This window comes from Wolffia australiana, chromosome 7 (genome assembly GCF_029677425.1).
Source record: "Wolffia australiana isolate 7733 chromosome 7, ASM2967742v1".
Lineage (NCBI taxonomy): Eukaryota > Viridiplantae > Streptophyta > Magnoliopsida > Alismatales > Araceae > Wolffia > Wolffia australiana.
The window spans coordinates 8856847-8872833 of record NC_135841.1 but is presented as its reverse complement, the minus strand read 5'-3'; the positions used below and the strand labels follow the sequence as shown (position 1 = coordinate 8872833).

The following is a 15987-nucleotide window of genomic DNA, read 5'->3' as shown; positions in this document are numbered from 1 at the left end:
GTGGCGATGAACTTTGCACATCTCCATCAGTGAAGATTCAAGACCATGTAGAATATCTTGAGTATTCAAGTCTTGCTCAACTTAATGAAGTCAAATCCAAAATATAAGGAACTTGCCTCTTCTACCCTTGCTTCAACAAGGAATTTGTAGTTAAGTCCACGTGCACTAGCAAACTCTCTCACATGCAAGACACTCAAAGGGAAAAAACATGGTTGTAAAAAACATGGTTGCAATTGAGTGGACCATTAAAGATCTAAGTGTTGGTTTTTAGAGGCCTAGATCTGGATGAAGACGATGATTCTACGCAGTGGAATACACATAATGAAATCAAAACGACATTGATAAGACTATGAGACGAAATACCTTCGCACGGATTGCATCACTTATTTATTTGATTCAAGAGTGAGACGAGTCGAGCTGCTTAAGTGTGCAGCCTCTAAATGTATTTACGCAATCCTCGGCACGTCGAATGTATTCCTTCTCGTTAATGAGTCTCGTTCAATCTCTGTCGTTGTCATTATGTCGTCATGATCGCATCGGAGATGGAGAGGGTGTGTGGGGAGAAGAAGATGAAAGGCCCCAGAACAATTCTGGCGTAGATGATTTTCGCTTTATACTAAGTGGGTATTTTTCATAAAAACTCCCAAAACTTAAGTATTTCTTCGTACATCTAAAAGAACATTTATTGGCTGATGTATTAGTTTTGTTAACGACTCTAGTGGTCTAATAACCTTTATTGGCCTTATAAATTAATTAATTATATCGTATGTATTAATTATTGATATATCAATTTAACCAAATTGATAGGTTGAGTTTCAAACACATGGGGTGCCAAGCTACATTTAATGTTCTAGAAGCTACAAAGGAGAGAATATCGATTCACATCATGTAACTTTTTTATCATCGGTTATCGTGTATGTATAGTCCCTCATCCACCTGATGGTCTTAAGACGACCTAGGGTATGGTTAACTTTCATACCCTAATTGGTCATTCGAATTAGTCCTCATGCATTCAAAAATCATTAGAGAACTCTTCTCCAATATTTAATTGTCTTAGCCAAAAACTTCATCGCATCGTCTTGCTTGAGATGTCACATCTTATACCGAGGGTGGAGGATCTCATCTTGATCACTCAATCGTCTTCATGAACTTCTTCATGTACATAAACTAAGACCGTTTAGAATCCTATGATTAGAAACTCGTTGATAATAGTCAAAGTACAATACTCCGTCCACAAGACATCTTTGTTGTCTTAGGTCCAACGATCACTTACACAACCGTAACGTGAATTAACACGATTGACAATTTGGTATAATATCATTCAGGGATTCGTATGGATCAATTCAGTGAACTATTTTCACTAAAGAACACCCACCATCTATCCTTAGTGTCTCCACGCTAATGGCTACATTACCGGCCTCACTCATCATATGAGTGAGGCTAGATAGTATTATTCTATTTGGATACTTCGATGTCCTTCTCGTGTATACTTCAAATAAGAATCTTTAGAACATATGCTTAAAGACTACTGATCTTCGTATTACGATCTTATCATAATTAACTAAGTTTGATCATGTATTCATGAACTTCATTATAACCATCACACATGGACTATAATAAATATGTTCTATTAATGAACAAAGAACGAGATGTGGAATGTGTGATAAGCTTGTTGGCCACATATATTTCTATTACTAAGGTTGTCCAAAAATTACAGTACTCTTTAAAATGTGTCAAAATAGTGATCAAAATTACATGCACAATATAAAGCGGAATATCATAAGCTTGATAGGCCTGATTATAGAAACCCACATGTTATGGGATGTAGACAATATACAAGATAAAAGTATTTTGAGTTTGAAAAAAAATATCATGGATATTCCAAAGCTTCATGTTTCGAATAGAAATATAGATTTTATGCACCTTTAGGTGATTTTCTTAATACCTTATCAATGTCTAGAAGATCTTTCCCTGTAGCCCACTCTCTATATTGTACTTCATGAAGTGGGCTTCTAGGCTACATCATAATAGAACCCAGAATGATTCATTCATAGATTTGTCGATGGAAGGTTCCACTCAATGGAGACATGAGTTTTTGTTTACATGATTACATCATTGAGGAAATAATGAACCTAAATTTGGAGTGTTAATTTGTCAATGACAATTGTGTAATTTAATCAACTTTCTAAGACCTTGACTCTAAAGTAATATGCTTAGATAGTGATGCACAAGGGTTATCTCCATGGGGAACAACTATAAGGGAATTAATGCATTGCAAACAAAAAATTATGAGATGCAAATATGTAATATCAAATAAAAAATATGCTAAGATGAGTGATAAATAACATGTAACCGTTAAGTCATGCACGCTTTTATGTTGGGTTAAAGCTTATTGAAATAAGTATTTATTTTGTCATTATTCTTACATGATATTTATAATGAAGTCATTGAGTATATGCAATAACTAGGTAAATTATGATGAGATCATTTGTCTTTAAATATATATTGTGATTTTTCATATCATGGTTATATAAGTGATCCACAAACCTAAGACACCAATGAATATATTTTAATTATGACTTAAAAGTTCACAATCACATATCCAAACTAGTATTTGCTAAAAAGTAGCAAGAATTACATAAAGGTGATTGAGCGGTCAAGATGGGGTCATCTAACCTCAATATGAGAGTAGATTGACTCACGGAATAAGAAACATTGCATTTGGGTAGTGGAAATATTCAAAAAAATTTTTTTTTAATGATATTCATTTCACATCAGTACTATGTCATTCGAAAGTCTCGCACAGATGAACAATTATGCTTATATAATACTTGATAAAGCTAAAGATTTCATACGGTGTATCTTAGTACCCCATGGACCTGGAAATTAAATATATCATTGGATTAAATTAATACTTTATAAGGTTATTTGATAAATAGTATTAGGCCATTAAATTTATTACCTAGACTGATATGTGGGTTTAAATGGCCACATGTATAAAATGTTTAGACCTTGATCAAAAAACTTAGGTTACATTGACTACAATAAAATATTCAAGTCAAGTATAGATGAAGGGGCACCCATTTTAAGGGAACATGACAACCAGATCTTGGAATCCCCTCGTATTATTATCTTCTCAGATTTCTCCCCCTCATAGTTATACTAAATGGTGAGAAGATAAACAAGATCTTCACAAAGGATTGAAGAAAGTTCAAGAGGAGATCCAAAGTTTTAAAAACCTCATGATACATCTAAGAGGTAGGATGCATGATAGACTTGAAGATACTTTTATAAGAAATAAAGTGATGTAGAACTCTGTTCCACACATGTTGATATGATCGTAATTTATTTTATAGAACATTTTTTATTTTATTTTCTTCTTATGCTGAATGAAATAGGATTTTGGACAATCGATCAAGCCCAAAAATCGCAATAGTGAGGAGGGTGATTAGTAGAGATAAATAAAAAAACTACTCATAGAAAGAAGCATAATGGATAATGACAAGCGGCCAAATAGATATTGTTGGTGGACATGTTGGAATAGATATTGATGGATAGTAATTCAAATGAAGAAGACAATGCAAGTGCAAGGAATTCACCATACATCCTATAATTGTCAAGGTTATCTAAGAAAAAAAGAGAGCTCCTCCTCCTCTCATTTGCCTAGTTAACAATTCCAGAAATAATATTTGATTGATCTCAAAATTAATATATTAATCTTAGCCCGTTAACATAGGAAAATTCCCAATTTGATTTCTATATAGATACAATGATAAATTTATAAATTAGAGGGAATGCATAGATAGAACATAGAGATAAAGATAGTCCCTATTTTTTATTTTGGAAATTCATCTTGGGGTGTTAGATATCAATTTCTAAAGTTAGATTATTATGGGTTGTTATTTTTCCATCTCCTTATTGATCCTCATTTTGCTCACTAATGTGTTAACGAAAATCCTTTGAATTTTCAAAGATTCTGACAGAATTTAGTATTTTTGAGAATCAATTTGACATGTGTTCATTAAAAAAATGCAACCTCAAATTAACAAAAATTTTCACATGGGTCCCTATCCTCGAGTCGTATTTTTTAAGATTTTAATGGTTGGTTCTTTGTATTTCTATACTTACCCATTGCATTTATTACAATTTAAATCATGAATTTTTGTCTCATTCACGTGCATTTTTATTATCTTTAGTTTGAATAAAATCATACTATTTGCAAAGCAGAGAGCAGAGAAAATGTCATATTGTGATTGGCCCATTGTGGCCTATAAACCAGAAATTGTGGTTAAATATGTCTTATGTGTTATAAAATAAACATATGTATTCATTTCATTAATACACATATCACGTAAGGGTGAAATCCAAATGCAATAGTGTGTTGAAAAAGTGAAAGTTTACTTTACGGGTATGAATTACTAGAATTTTATATTTATTTCTAATATTAAAATTTTATTAAATGAAAGGAAACTATTAAAATTCAAATTATTTGTAAAAAATACATAAAATATTTGTCATATGTATATCTGCCTACCCAAATCTAATAAAATACTTTTAATAAATAATAACTAATTATAGTTAGTTGATATTTATGGGTATTTTGGTAATGTAAAGTGACAAGGGATTGTCACAAGCATGTATGGTATGCATGAGATGAGTGGGGCAAGGTTGTTTTAGATCGCACAATAGGTGGAGATGGCTGAAGATATGCGTTGTAGAGTGCTAGAGTGGGGTGAGTGATGTGGTCTTACTGCCAGTGGTGGCATCAAATATGTAGACAGGTATGTGATGAGGAGTGGTAGAGTCAATGGTGGCTATCAAATGGATGCTAACATATGAAAAATGACAAAGAAATTATCAGGAAAAGGATATAAGATCACACTAACCTTGTAGTCACATGCCCAACAGGCTGAGTATTGATTTTTATTCACAAATATTGATCACAACACCACCACTTCAATATTCCTCTCTTGAATTTTAAAACTAGATCCAAACAAGATTTTGAATGATTAAATTACCCCACTGATTTTCTTCATGAAAAAATCATTGGGTGCTTTTTTTACATAGACAAGGGTGTGTATTTATAGTTATAAAACCACGAATGGTTAGAGAAGATGTAGACAATATTTTCCTCAAAAATTTAACCTGAAACTACTTATAGATCATCCGATGTCAGGTTCTGAAGTTAGAGAAATCTAAGCTCATGATTAAGACTCTCTCTTCCTCGCTTTTGCAAATATTCAGCTTCCAATTTTGCATTTAAAAATATGCTTCCATGACATGTGCCCTCGATTTTGCTGTGAAGTGCCAATCATCTGCATAAATTTTCTATGTAAACCCACATTTACACATGAAATATGTTTTTCTCCCCATGCTAAACTTTGAGGACTTTTATCCAGCTGCAATGTGTCTTGCACATTAATTACCTTTTATCGCAAACTATTTGTTCTTTTTTCTATTTGATATACATTGTTTTATGGTAAAAAAAGAAATATGTGAACGATACATTGTAATAATTTGATGTAGCCAATGATTGGCTGGAATCATTCTATACAACCAATTATTAGCAAAAACCTGAACAAATCTGATAGCAACTTCTGGGAAAATAGATTAAATACTATCAAAATGTGTTTAAACCCTAAAAAATGTTTTTATTAATATAGAAATATATTTTTTGACTTATAAAAGTTTTTTCATTATAGATTCAATGTTAGAATACCAAGTGAAAATACCAACGATCTGAGAAAATCAAAATATCATTATAAAAAAATATAATGAGCTATGTTGAGCTTAAACAAAGTCCTTTTAATAAGAATAAACATGTAAAATTTATTAAAATTATTAGTAAAATTAACATCTTATTTGTGACTATAAATATGATTGCAATTTGTTATACCATAATGGTAGTTATTCGAGTAGCTAGTTCGTCCTCAGATATATAACTTACTGTGTTAATAATCATGAAAACTATCCTTAAAATTGTTTTATACATTTTGTGGGATAATTGAAAGAAAATGAATTTAAGATATCCATCATGCTTGTCCTTCGTATCATTGGCATTTGAGTAAAGGCGACAAAGAAGATGAGGAGCTTACCTTCTCTCATAAATTTGTATGGTTCTAGTGAAAGGTAAGGACCTAGGGTCAGTGAACGAGCCTTATACTTTTACTTTCATCATTGTTGCTAGGTTAAAACCATAATCAATATCATCACACATTTATAACTTTCTATCTTGTTATATTGTCATTGCAACTTCATCCTCTGTCTCGCTCTTCTCATTATCCTACTTATGTCAGTAACTCGTACTTACTATCCTTTAGATTAATATAGTTAAATCTTATCAATAAAATTAACTATCACCTTCTTGCCTCACATTTTTCTTGCCTTTCTACCGTGTATTTAATAAGCATCCTTTCTCAATAGAAGGTTGTATTCCGCTGTTATTTTTAATGTTTTATCATTTATTTTTCTCCTAATTATCACCTCAGTCCCCTGACAGAGTTAGTGGCAAAGATATCACCATTAATTTTTGCCAATAATTTTGATGCCTCCATGCTACTAAAATTTGAATAATATACTGAGATAATTATGTATCTTCAGTTCATTGGTGAAGCCGAAGAAACAATTATGAGACCCAGCCCTTGAAAGGTTTCATAAAATATTGGGTCTAGAGAGACATTCCTGAGTATTTTTTATCAAATAAAAATACATAATGACATCCATTATTCCATTTTGGGGGAAAGGATTTTGACTTGAAGTGTGCATGGGGGTTGGGGACGGTTGACTTGGAAGGCCGCAATGGGGGTCTGAAATTTCTGTCCACTTTGACATCTTAGACAAAACCTTGGACAAGGCGCAACTTCTCAACCCATCCAAATTTTGGGTCCAGTTTTTCATAATGTTGTGATACTAGCGAAATTTAGGCATGATTTTCAATTTCCAAGCCTAGAGGGTGTCATTTTACTGCAGGGTAACATAGGTTCACAAAATAGACACGATGTTTATAATCATGAATCCATAGATGTATTTATGTGTTTTTAATTGAAAAAAAAAATGCAAGAATTTTCAGATCAATTTTCAAATGAGAGCAAGGAGAGGCTCAAGCCATAATCAGACCCAAAGGAGGGCACTCAAGTCAATAATATAAATATCAAGGCCCAACCACAGCACTAAAAGACACCCAAATCCACTTTACACTCTGGACTTGGGCCCAATTTGGATTATATGCCTCTGTTGCCATTTTATTTAGAGGCAAAGAATGTGGATGTGATGGCCAACTCTATTTTAAAACTCTCTTTTAAAGCTCTCTTTTGATCTTGCTACATCAGAGGCCAAGTAAAACAACCAGATTTCAGAGCCAAATCATCTTCAAAAGAGAGTTGTCGAGAAAATATTTAAATCTCGTTGAAAGAGCAAAGATATCTAGCACCACTCAGCTGAGGATACCCCTAAGGTCATTCAATAATTCTTTATCCATCGTGGGATTAAGAAGCTTGCCTGGGTGGGAAAAAGTTATTTTTGATCGATCGTGATGATCCACCAAAAATCAGATTACCTGAGTTGCTCCAATCGGCCGATCAACCTGTTCGGATTTTTTTTTCTTATATTCTCTTTCTCATCAAACAAACCCATTAGCCCATTGAAGAAAACTGCGTCATATGTTGTATCCATCCTGCTACCAAGGCCATCACTGTAGGAAAATTATCATGATCATGATATGAACAGATTCATATGAATATTCGGCCATTATTGAAGATCCAGGCAAGCGATATCATTGAATGCCGATCCGAGAACCTCGGGAAAATAAATAGGCGGCATCGTGGGGCCATCCGGCACGGCGGCCCAGCTCGTGATATTTGGTCGGGAGATTTGAGCGGCGTGGGGATTCCTACCACGTGTGGAGCGGACAATTCCACGGCAGTGGAATCTGGTCCCTAGTATTCTTACTTAGTCCTAGACTAGAGGAATGGGGGAAAATAACGGGAAAACTAAAGAATCATCGAAGAGAAGAGATTAAAAAAAAAAGGGGAAGAAAGAGACAGACAGGATTGGCCCACGCGGGGACGTGTGTGTCGCGAGGGGGACAGGAATGATGGCCTTCGGAGCGAGACTGGGGGAGTGAAATTTCCACCTCCAGCATGGCGCCGACGACAATCGAAGGGGAAGACGACGAGGAGCGAAGACTCGCTCCTCGCTCGAAGAATGCTCGGCCCTCCCTTTTCTCCCTGAACGGCGGCAGGCATTCATTTCTAGCAAGAATTTATCGCAAAAGCTCGCGGCACCCGCTGCGGCCTGTCGGCGACCGCTAGCAAAAGGCCAGCACCGCGCGTCTGCCGGTCCTCGGTCGCAAAGGCAAAGTTGCCATGATTGCACCCGACGAGGAGACGGAGACGGAAGCCGAATCAAATCGAGAAAGAGGAATCAGAGAGGGGAAGAAGAGATTTGACCTTGAATCGATCGAGCTTCTTCCGGCTGAATCTCAGTTCTTCGTCGCGATCGAGCTCCTTCTTCCCGCAGATCTGGAGATTCTTCGATTTTTTTCCGAGCGGCGGTCTGATGAACAGTGACTGTTCGGAGAAGAAGCAATTAAAACGGCCAGGCTTTTTTGCAGATTAACCCCCCAATAAATCAGGACTCTAACAAAGAGCCCACTTTTGGCTCCCGTGTGGCGCAGAGCGCCAGATCCGTCCACCTGGCACGGTCGTTATCGTGCGGTACGGCGTTTCCTCCGACGTCGAGGAGAGAGAGGGGAATGAGCCACGTGTCGAGATCTCCGCCGTCGATGGGGAAGGGGCTGACGGAGGTTGACCGGGGGGTTGAGTTGACTCAACCAGGGTTAGGGAAAGGGGGGTGGGGGTGTTCTTGTTGCTGGCGCTTCAGTTGCTGAGACGGAGCGGGGGAAGGGTACAAAAGAGAAGGGGGAGAGGATTTCGCGGAGGAGAAGGATGAAGATTAGGGTTGGATGACGATCTGAAGTTGAGATTTTGCGTTGATTCTTTGCGAGATGTCTTCTTTCGAGGCTTCGGTGGAGGCGAATTCCGATGACCGGTGCTCTTCTAATCGGGCGTTGACAGGTGTTGAGATCAGTCGATCTTCTTCGTCGATTTTCCTTTCTCTTACTTTTGTTTTTCTACTTTTTTTTTCCCCTCAGATGCGGAGGACGTCTTGTACAACGAGCTGTGGCACGCTTGCGCTGGCCCTCTGGTGACGGTACCCCGCCAGGATGAGAGGGTTTTCTACTTTCCTCAGGGACACATCGAGCAAGTAATTCCCCTCCCTGGACGCGAATTGAAGCTTCGCCCTGCTATTTTAATTTTTTCTGTTTCATGCATTCTGATCTCGTTCGATGTCAAGGTTTTTTTTCGCGGGTAGAGGGCTATTATATTTGTGTGATCTCGTTTTCTTAAAGGGTTGGGGGTTTTGTCAGATCAGATTTGTGGAATTGTACCCCGTTTTTGGAATTTTTTCATTTTTTCTGTTCAGTTTCTGTTCTCCCTGGACTTGAATTGAAGCTCCGTCTTGCGATTTATTTCTCCCTGCTTCAAGATCTCATTTCATGCATTCTGAGTTCGATGTCAAGAAATTTTGTGGGATCTCGTTTTCTCAGGTGGGGGCTTCCACGAATCAAATTTGTGAACAGAAAATGCCACTTTACGATCTGCCCTCTAAAATCCTTTGCCGTGTCATGAACGTCGAGTTGAAGGTGCTCACTGCTCACTGATCCCAAACAATTTTGTGGCCTGTGTTCTTCCTCCGGAACTGATGATATCTCGTTGTGTTCTCACAGGCTGAGCCCGACACAGACGAAGTCTTTGCGCAGGTTACTCTGCTCCCAGAGACAAACGTATGATATCCATTCTTCTCAGAATCTGCACAACATGGAACATCTCAAGAACACGATCTTGTCTAAAATCCTTTTTCCGTCTTTCAGCAGGACGAAAATAGTGTGGAGAAAGAGGCCTTGCCTCCTGCCCCAGCTCGCCCTCGGGTGCATTCCTTCTGTAAAACTCTGACCGCCTCTGATACGAGCACGCACGGGGGATTTTCTGTGCTAAGAAGGCACGCAGATGAGTGTCTTCCTCCTCTGGTTTGTCCTCTCTGGTTTCCCCCTTTGATTAATTTTTTTCTAGAGAGAAACTAATCTTTGATTTGGTTTAATTTTAACAAGGATATGGCGAAACAGCCCCCCGCCCAGGAGCTGGTGGCTAAGGATTTACACGGCGTCGAGTGGCGTTTCCGCCACATTTTCCGCGGTACTTGACACTTCGCGCTTAATAATTCGTCCCCACTGGACACAGTATGTTGTTTTGGTTAGTGTTTTGCCATGAATTAGCGCTTCAATCATACCCTTAATGATTAACTAATCGACAGGTCAGCCGCGTAGGCATTTGCTTCAGAGTGGTTGGAGTGTATTTGTGAGCTCAAAGAGACTTGTAGCCGGCGACGCTTTCATTTTCCTTCGGTTTGGCTCTCCTCCGTTACTTTTTTAATTTCTGGGTCGAGTTTATCTGTCGTCGTTGTGGCTAACCCCGGTTAAATGTTCAACTAGAGGAGAGAACAATGAACTCCGAGTTGGAGTAAGGAGAGCCATGAGGCAGCAGCCCAACGTTCCTACAACGGTGATATCAAGCCACAGCATGCACCTCGGCGTGCTGGCAACTGCCTGGCACGCTGTTTCTACGGGGACTCTGTTCACCGTTTTTTATAAGCCCAGGCGAGTGATCTTCGAAAAAATGACCTTCAATTACACTCCTCGAGCCTCTTTCTAATAAGAGTTTTTTCTTTTTCTCAATTCATCGCCTTCAGGATGAGTCCGTCGGAATTCCTCGTGTCTTACGACCGATACATGGAGTCTCTGAAGGTTAACTTCGCCTTTGGAACGAGATACAAGATGAAATTTGAAGGGGAAGAATCTCCTGAACAGAGGTACGATGTGGGTTACTCTCTGCAATGCTAATAGTTATTTTTATAATATCGAAAGAAATTCTCCTCCCAGGTTTGGGGGAACTATAGTTTCCGCCGGAGATATGGTGGATCAGAGCAGGTGGCCGGGGTCGAAGTGGAGATGTCTCAAGGTGAAGTTCTCATCTGGGACATTTTGTTATAGCCTTCCGTTATTAATCCAGATTATGGGTTTTATTTTTCAGGTGAAATGGGATGAAAATTCCTCCGTCCGACGCCCTGAGAGGGTATCTCCATGGGAGATAGAGCCCGCCTCGGCCTCTCTTCCGCTGGCCCCTCACCCAGTTCCACGGAATAAAAGACACCGGCCAACGGCGCTGACCTCGTCCTCCGACTCTTCTGTTCATACAAGAGAGGGTATCGATAGATACTTCAAAAAAAAAAAAAATCTTTTTTACTAGTTCAAGAACTCATAAACGTTACCCGTTACCCGTTCTTTCAGCTGCTCAACCCAAGGCCCCCGAATCGCCGATGATCTTCCTTGGGCAAGACAAGGAAAGGCAAATGCCTGCCGGTTCGTCGTGTTTTTTAAGGGTCGGCCCGAGAACCGAGCCAGTGAAGGAGATTACGAAACCGCAGAGCGGGCAGAGTCAAAGCTTGAGGATCTTCGGGATAAGTCTGGGCTCCAGCGATGTCGTCTCCGGGAGAGTTGATCAGTGTACAACCGAGATGAAGAGGCAAGAGCCGTTTCTTCTGCCCAGGACTCCTGCCCAGACCAGAAGCTGCAGAAAGGTAAGGAAATTACGCTGCGAATTGGTCTTTTATTTCTCAATCACGAAGAAGGAAAAGGGAAAAAAAAGAATGGAGATCGGTGCAGGTTCATAAACAGGGGGTGGGTCTGGGAAGATCGGTGGACCTCTCCAAGTTGAACGGCTACGGTGAGCTGATGGCGGAGCTGGATCGGATGTTTGACTTGGGCGGAGAGCTGGTGGGCCCCGCCGGAGACTGGGTCGTCGTCTACACCGACGACGAGGGCGATATGATGCTCGTGGGCGACGATCCCTGGCTGTGGGTCCCACTTCCGTTTGGCCTTTTATTCACTAAATATACATATAATTTATATTTAAATATTCTTTTTTTTTATTTCTTTCTTCGCGCGCAGGGAATTCTGCGGCATGGTTGGGAAGATATTCATCTACACGCGGGAGGAGGTGCGCAAGATGGGCCCGGGGGACCGCGGGCCCACCGCTATTCCCCCCGGCGAAAAGTCAACGCCCCGGGAGCCGGAAGTGCCCTCGATGTAGCCGTGATTTACAGTTTTGCCCCTGTTGAGTCTCCCCTTGGTGGCCGTCGTGTATATGCGCTCTGTATAATTAAAATTTACTCGCAAATAAATCGGAGAGTTTCTTCCTCATCAACCAATAGAGAGACTAGAGAGAGTTTAGTTTAGTTTAGTTGCAGGGGGGGATGCAGGAGTCGTCGGATCCAAAATCGGAGCAGAATCCGCTCTCGAAGAAAGCCTCGTGGAGCGCCGCCACCGCTTGCTTTGCCTCGCTGTCGTTGACCACGAGCGATATGTTCACCTGCACAGAGAGATATTGAGAAAAAAAAAAGAAAATTAATAATAGACTTCAATAATATTAGACTCCACAAGCAGTAAAGCATTCTCTCGCAACGAGAACACTCAGAAGGGAGAAACACGAGTCTCAACAAAACAATAGACTTCAATAATGATCCTTTAAGGTTAAGATATTGAGAATAAGAGAATTATGAAACCTTGGAGGCTCCTTGAGAGATCATCTGTACGTTGACCCCGTTCGTCCTGAGAACATTGAAGGCCTGCCAAGATGGCAAGAATATGGTTGAATCAGATGAAAAGAGAGTAGGAAGTGACATGGGTATTAAGGAATTAGAAGTTGTACCCTCTCCAAGATGAGGGACGAACGCTGGACGTTGCCAATCAGCGAGATTATCGATCTCCCCTGAAGAAGATGGACCACGGCGATCTTCTCCAGCTCCTCCACCACGTGATCTAGTTCCTGCTGGGGTGCCTCGTTTAGTCAATTCATGAAACAAAAAAAATCGAACTTTTTCAGGGTTTTTAGCGTCTTTCTTGTTAATTACCTGCTGGATGAGCTCTCTGCTCCAAATTTTAGAAGGATCCAAGGTCATCGAAATGCTGACTTCACTGGTAGCAACAGAGTCAACGGAGATGCCCAGGTCTTCGAAAATTGAGAAGACCTGCAAACAAAATCAAATCACAAACCTCCTCCCAAATTAACCCACAATGATTAACCACTGTACCTTTGCAAGGAAACCGTACTGGCCAAGCATCCGAGTGCTCACGATATCCAGCAGTGTGATGTTAGGCTTCAACACTATGCTAGTCAACAGGGCCTGGGGATGAAAGAAGGGTCAGATTGATTTCTTTAAAAGGAGCGCAACAACGTCAAAAGAGCCTTGTCATGGAATATTTGTCGGTCAACCTTACTCATATCCCTAGATCTTGTGATGAGAGTGCCGGGGGCGCGACGGTTGTAAGAGTTCTTCACCCTGACAGGGACATCACCTTCTCTGGCAGGTCTCATCGACTGAGGATGCAGCACCTGCGATCATAAAATAAAAATACTTCCATTTTCATTTTTTTCACGAGTAAAATAATCCCATTTTTTACCATAAAAATAAAGTTACCTGCGCGCCAAAATATGCAAGCTCAGCAGCCTCGTCAAACGTCAGATGAGGGACAGGCTCTGCCTTTGGATGGATGTTCGGGTCACAAGTCAACACCCCATCAACGTCTTTCCACACCTGAAAATTTTATGAAAAATCTAGAATCACATTCTTATCAAGGATAAAATCCCACGAGAAAGCATTAAAGCACCTGAATTTCCTTCAATCCAAGGGCTTTGCCGATAGTTGTCGCAGTCAGATCACTTCCTCCCCTCCCCAATGTCGTCACGGCGCACGATTTACATCCCTAATTGATACATCCGGATGAAATTCAGTGAAAAATTCATGGCTACTAAATAAGATAGAGATATTAGGGAAGTGACCTTGCCAACGAAACCAGTGACTACAGGAATGGCAGGATCTTTGATCCAATCTCCATGTAGACGGCTTGCAACCGCTGGATAAGTTGCCTCTAGAATGTCGGCATTTGTGAAGTCGTCTGTGGTTATAAATCCAATATCAAATGCATCATACTGCAAATGGTCGAAGAAACAAGAGAGCGTCAACTTAACTTGCGAAACGCGATTGCGATGAATTCCAATAACACCCAATTCGAAAATTTAACAAGATCACTTTCACAAAAGTTATCAAATTTTCAAAATGACGGATTTTCCATCAACCATTTTGGAAAAAGTTGACGTATGTAACGCGATCAGAGCACAGCGACTCTGTCGTGGGAGTCAAATCTCCATGCATATTGGGAGTAAGTACCTGACGGGCTTTGGCTCCGATCTTATTCAAATATGCTGAAAAAATCCTCGTGGACATGCATTCTCCAAAGGAAACTAAGTAGTCCCTTGTACGAAGAGTGAGCTCTTTCATCATAGCGATTCCTTTCAAAAGTTGTTCGAGCTCCTCCAGTAGTACTGGGAAAGATCACTTAAACAAATTCAGTATATATTTAAATATTCATGTCGGGAAAGAACTACAGAGGGAAATTACTCCACGACACATATCACCAAGGAAATAGGTTTCCGAGGAGAAGATTGAGAGCACAATTAAAAAAAAAATAAAGACAAGTTTTCCAACCAGAGATAATAAACCGATCTAGCCCGAGTTCGTCAACTGTTCTGCATATCAGAAATGAAATCAATGGGCGTAATACTCTGAAACACAGATGAGAATAAATAATTGCGTAAGGCAAACACTTACTTAAGATGTAATTCTTTCACAAAGGTAAGCTCATCGATTTCTGATACATGAGAGATACCGCACCGCACCGCCTTTTCTCCGGCCTATGTATATAATCAAGCATAATCCACAGAAACACAGGCGGATGTAAGAATATCTATATAAACCATGATATGTATAATTATTAATCTTTACCATAAGGAGTTTGTTTGTTGTTTTCCCCATCGCGGAGAGCACGATCACGGGGCATTCTTCAGGAAAGCTGAGTATGAGATCTGCAACCTCGCGCATCCTCTCAGCCGATGCGACGGAGGAGCCCCCAAACTTCATCACGATACTCAACTGCGCAGCACTTGAATCAACAATCTTACTGGTCGGCTCATTCTTCTGAGCGACAGATACAACCCCCTGCTGGCAGCAAACACAGAATCCGTTCTTCGCGACACGCGTAGACCTACTTTTCAAGCTGGCAGCCTTCTCAAACAGCAAAATCGTCCGGGGAGAAAGACAGCGCAGGGATCGTCTCGGCCTGGCGACGCAACTGGTCGGGGAAGGAAGCTGGTACGACATGGCCATCTGGCAGGAAAAAACATCGAAAAATGAAAAGAAAAATGTCAACAAACCACGGAATCCGCCGTCGACAACAAATCCAGCAATGGCGTAAAAAATAACAACCAGACGAAAGATCTTGCGACTAAACTACCTCAAAAGGTCGAGAATCAAGTAAATGTGCAAGTTCGAACGCAATCCGTACCTGAAACGAAGAGCGTGCGAGGGGAAGAAGAGAGGAGAGACGGAACTCTCTCTGCAGAGGCGCCAAAGATCAGATCTTTTCTCTGCACCTGCTGCTGTGGCTTTATAAGCGGAAACAGGGCTGTGACTTAAACGTCAATCCAAATTTCTCCCGATCTCCATCGCACGGCTGAGATAGAGTAGTGAGACTTGAGACACTCTTTCTCGTATCCTTTGGGCGGTGACTCGTGCTATCTACACCGTCGGTGACGGCATCCGCTCGTTGGTTGATTTAAACCATGGGCCTATCGGTCCAATTAGGGAACGGCACGTGACGATATGGATGACGGGTTTGTGGCGCACTGTGACGTGACGCAATGTTCGTCACGTCACCGTCATGTCAATCGTCCAAGGATTTTCAAAAAATTTGTCACCTACCCATCACTCGCCTGCGTGTCCTTGTTTCATCACGTCACCGTCACGGTGATGGCG

The 15987-nt window shown here is 40.4% G+C and overlaps 2 protein-coding genes and 1 long non-coding RNA gene across 4 annotated transcripts; 1 reads left to right on the top strand and 2 right to left on the bottom strand.

Annotated features, from left to right (window-relative positions):
* Positions 1 to 7113: 7113 nt before the first annotated feature.
* LOC144705167 (uncharacterized) lies at positions 7114 to 8603 on the bottom strand. The gene is made up of 2 exons (XR_013581993.1): positions 8448 to 8603; positions 7114 to 7690 (listed from the first exon to the last, which is right to left on the bottom strand). It is a non-coding gene; the product is annotated as an uncharacterized LOC144705167 (long non-coding RNA).
* A 278-nt stretch (positions 8604 to 8881) lies between these two features.
* On the top strand, positions 8882 to 12314 carry LOC144705161 (auxin response factor 2-like). Its single transcript, XM_078577710.1, has 14 exons — positions 8882 to 9074; positions 9152 to 9264; positions 9608 to 9703; positions 9788 to 9844; positions 9932 to 10087; positions 10169 to 10253; positions 10372 to 10462; positions 10550 to 10714; positions 10807 to 10926; positions 10997 to 11075; positions 11148 to 11319; positions 11405 to 11694; positions 11780 to 11970; positions 12065 to 12314. Exons 1-14 carry the CDS (start codon positions 9005 to 9007, stop codon positions 12204 to 12206), a joined length of 1827 nt encoding a protein of 608 aa, XP_078433836.1. The 5' UTR covers positions 8882 to 9004; the 3' UTR covers positions 12207 to 12314.
* Positions 12273 to 15665, bottom strand: LOC144705162 (aspartokinase 2, chloroplastic-like). 2 transcript variants are annotated; one of them, XM_078577711.1, is made up of 14 exons: positions 15518 to 15665; positions 14959 to 15339; positions 14785 to 14867; positions 14662 to 14702; positions 14344 to 14498; positions 13956 to 14105; positions 13784 to 13879; positions 13594 to 13710; positions 13389 to 13508; positions 13207 to 13299; positions 13027 to 13143; positions 12825 to 12944; positions 12679 to 12741; positions 12273 to 12485 (listed from the first exon to the last, which is right to left on the bottom strand). In XM_078577711.1, the coding sequence occupies exons 2-14, from the start codon at positions 15337 to 15339 to the stop codon at positions 12354 to 12356; spliced, it is 1668 nt and encodes a 555-aa protein (XP_078433837.1). In that variant the 5' UTR covers positions 15518 to 15665; the 3' UTR covers positions 12273 to 12353. The 2 variants fall into 2 exon arrangements, with proteins under 2 accessions (XP_078433837.1, XP_078433838.1); XM_078577712.1 differs by having other exon boundaries at positions 12825 to 12941.
* Between the last annotated feature and the right edge of the window lie 322 nt (positions 15666 to 15987).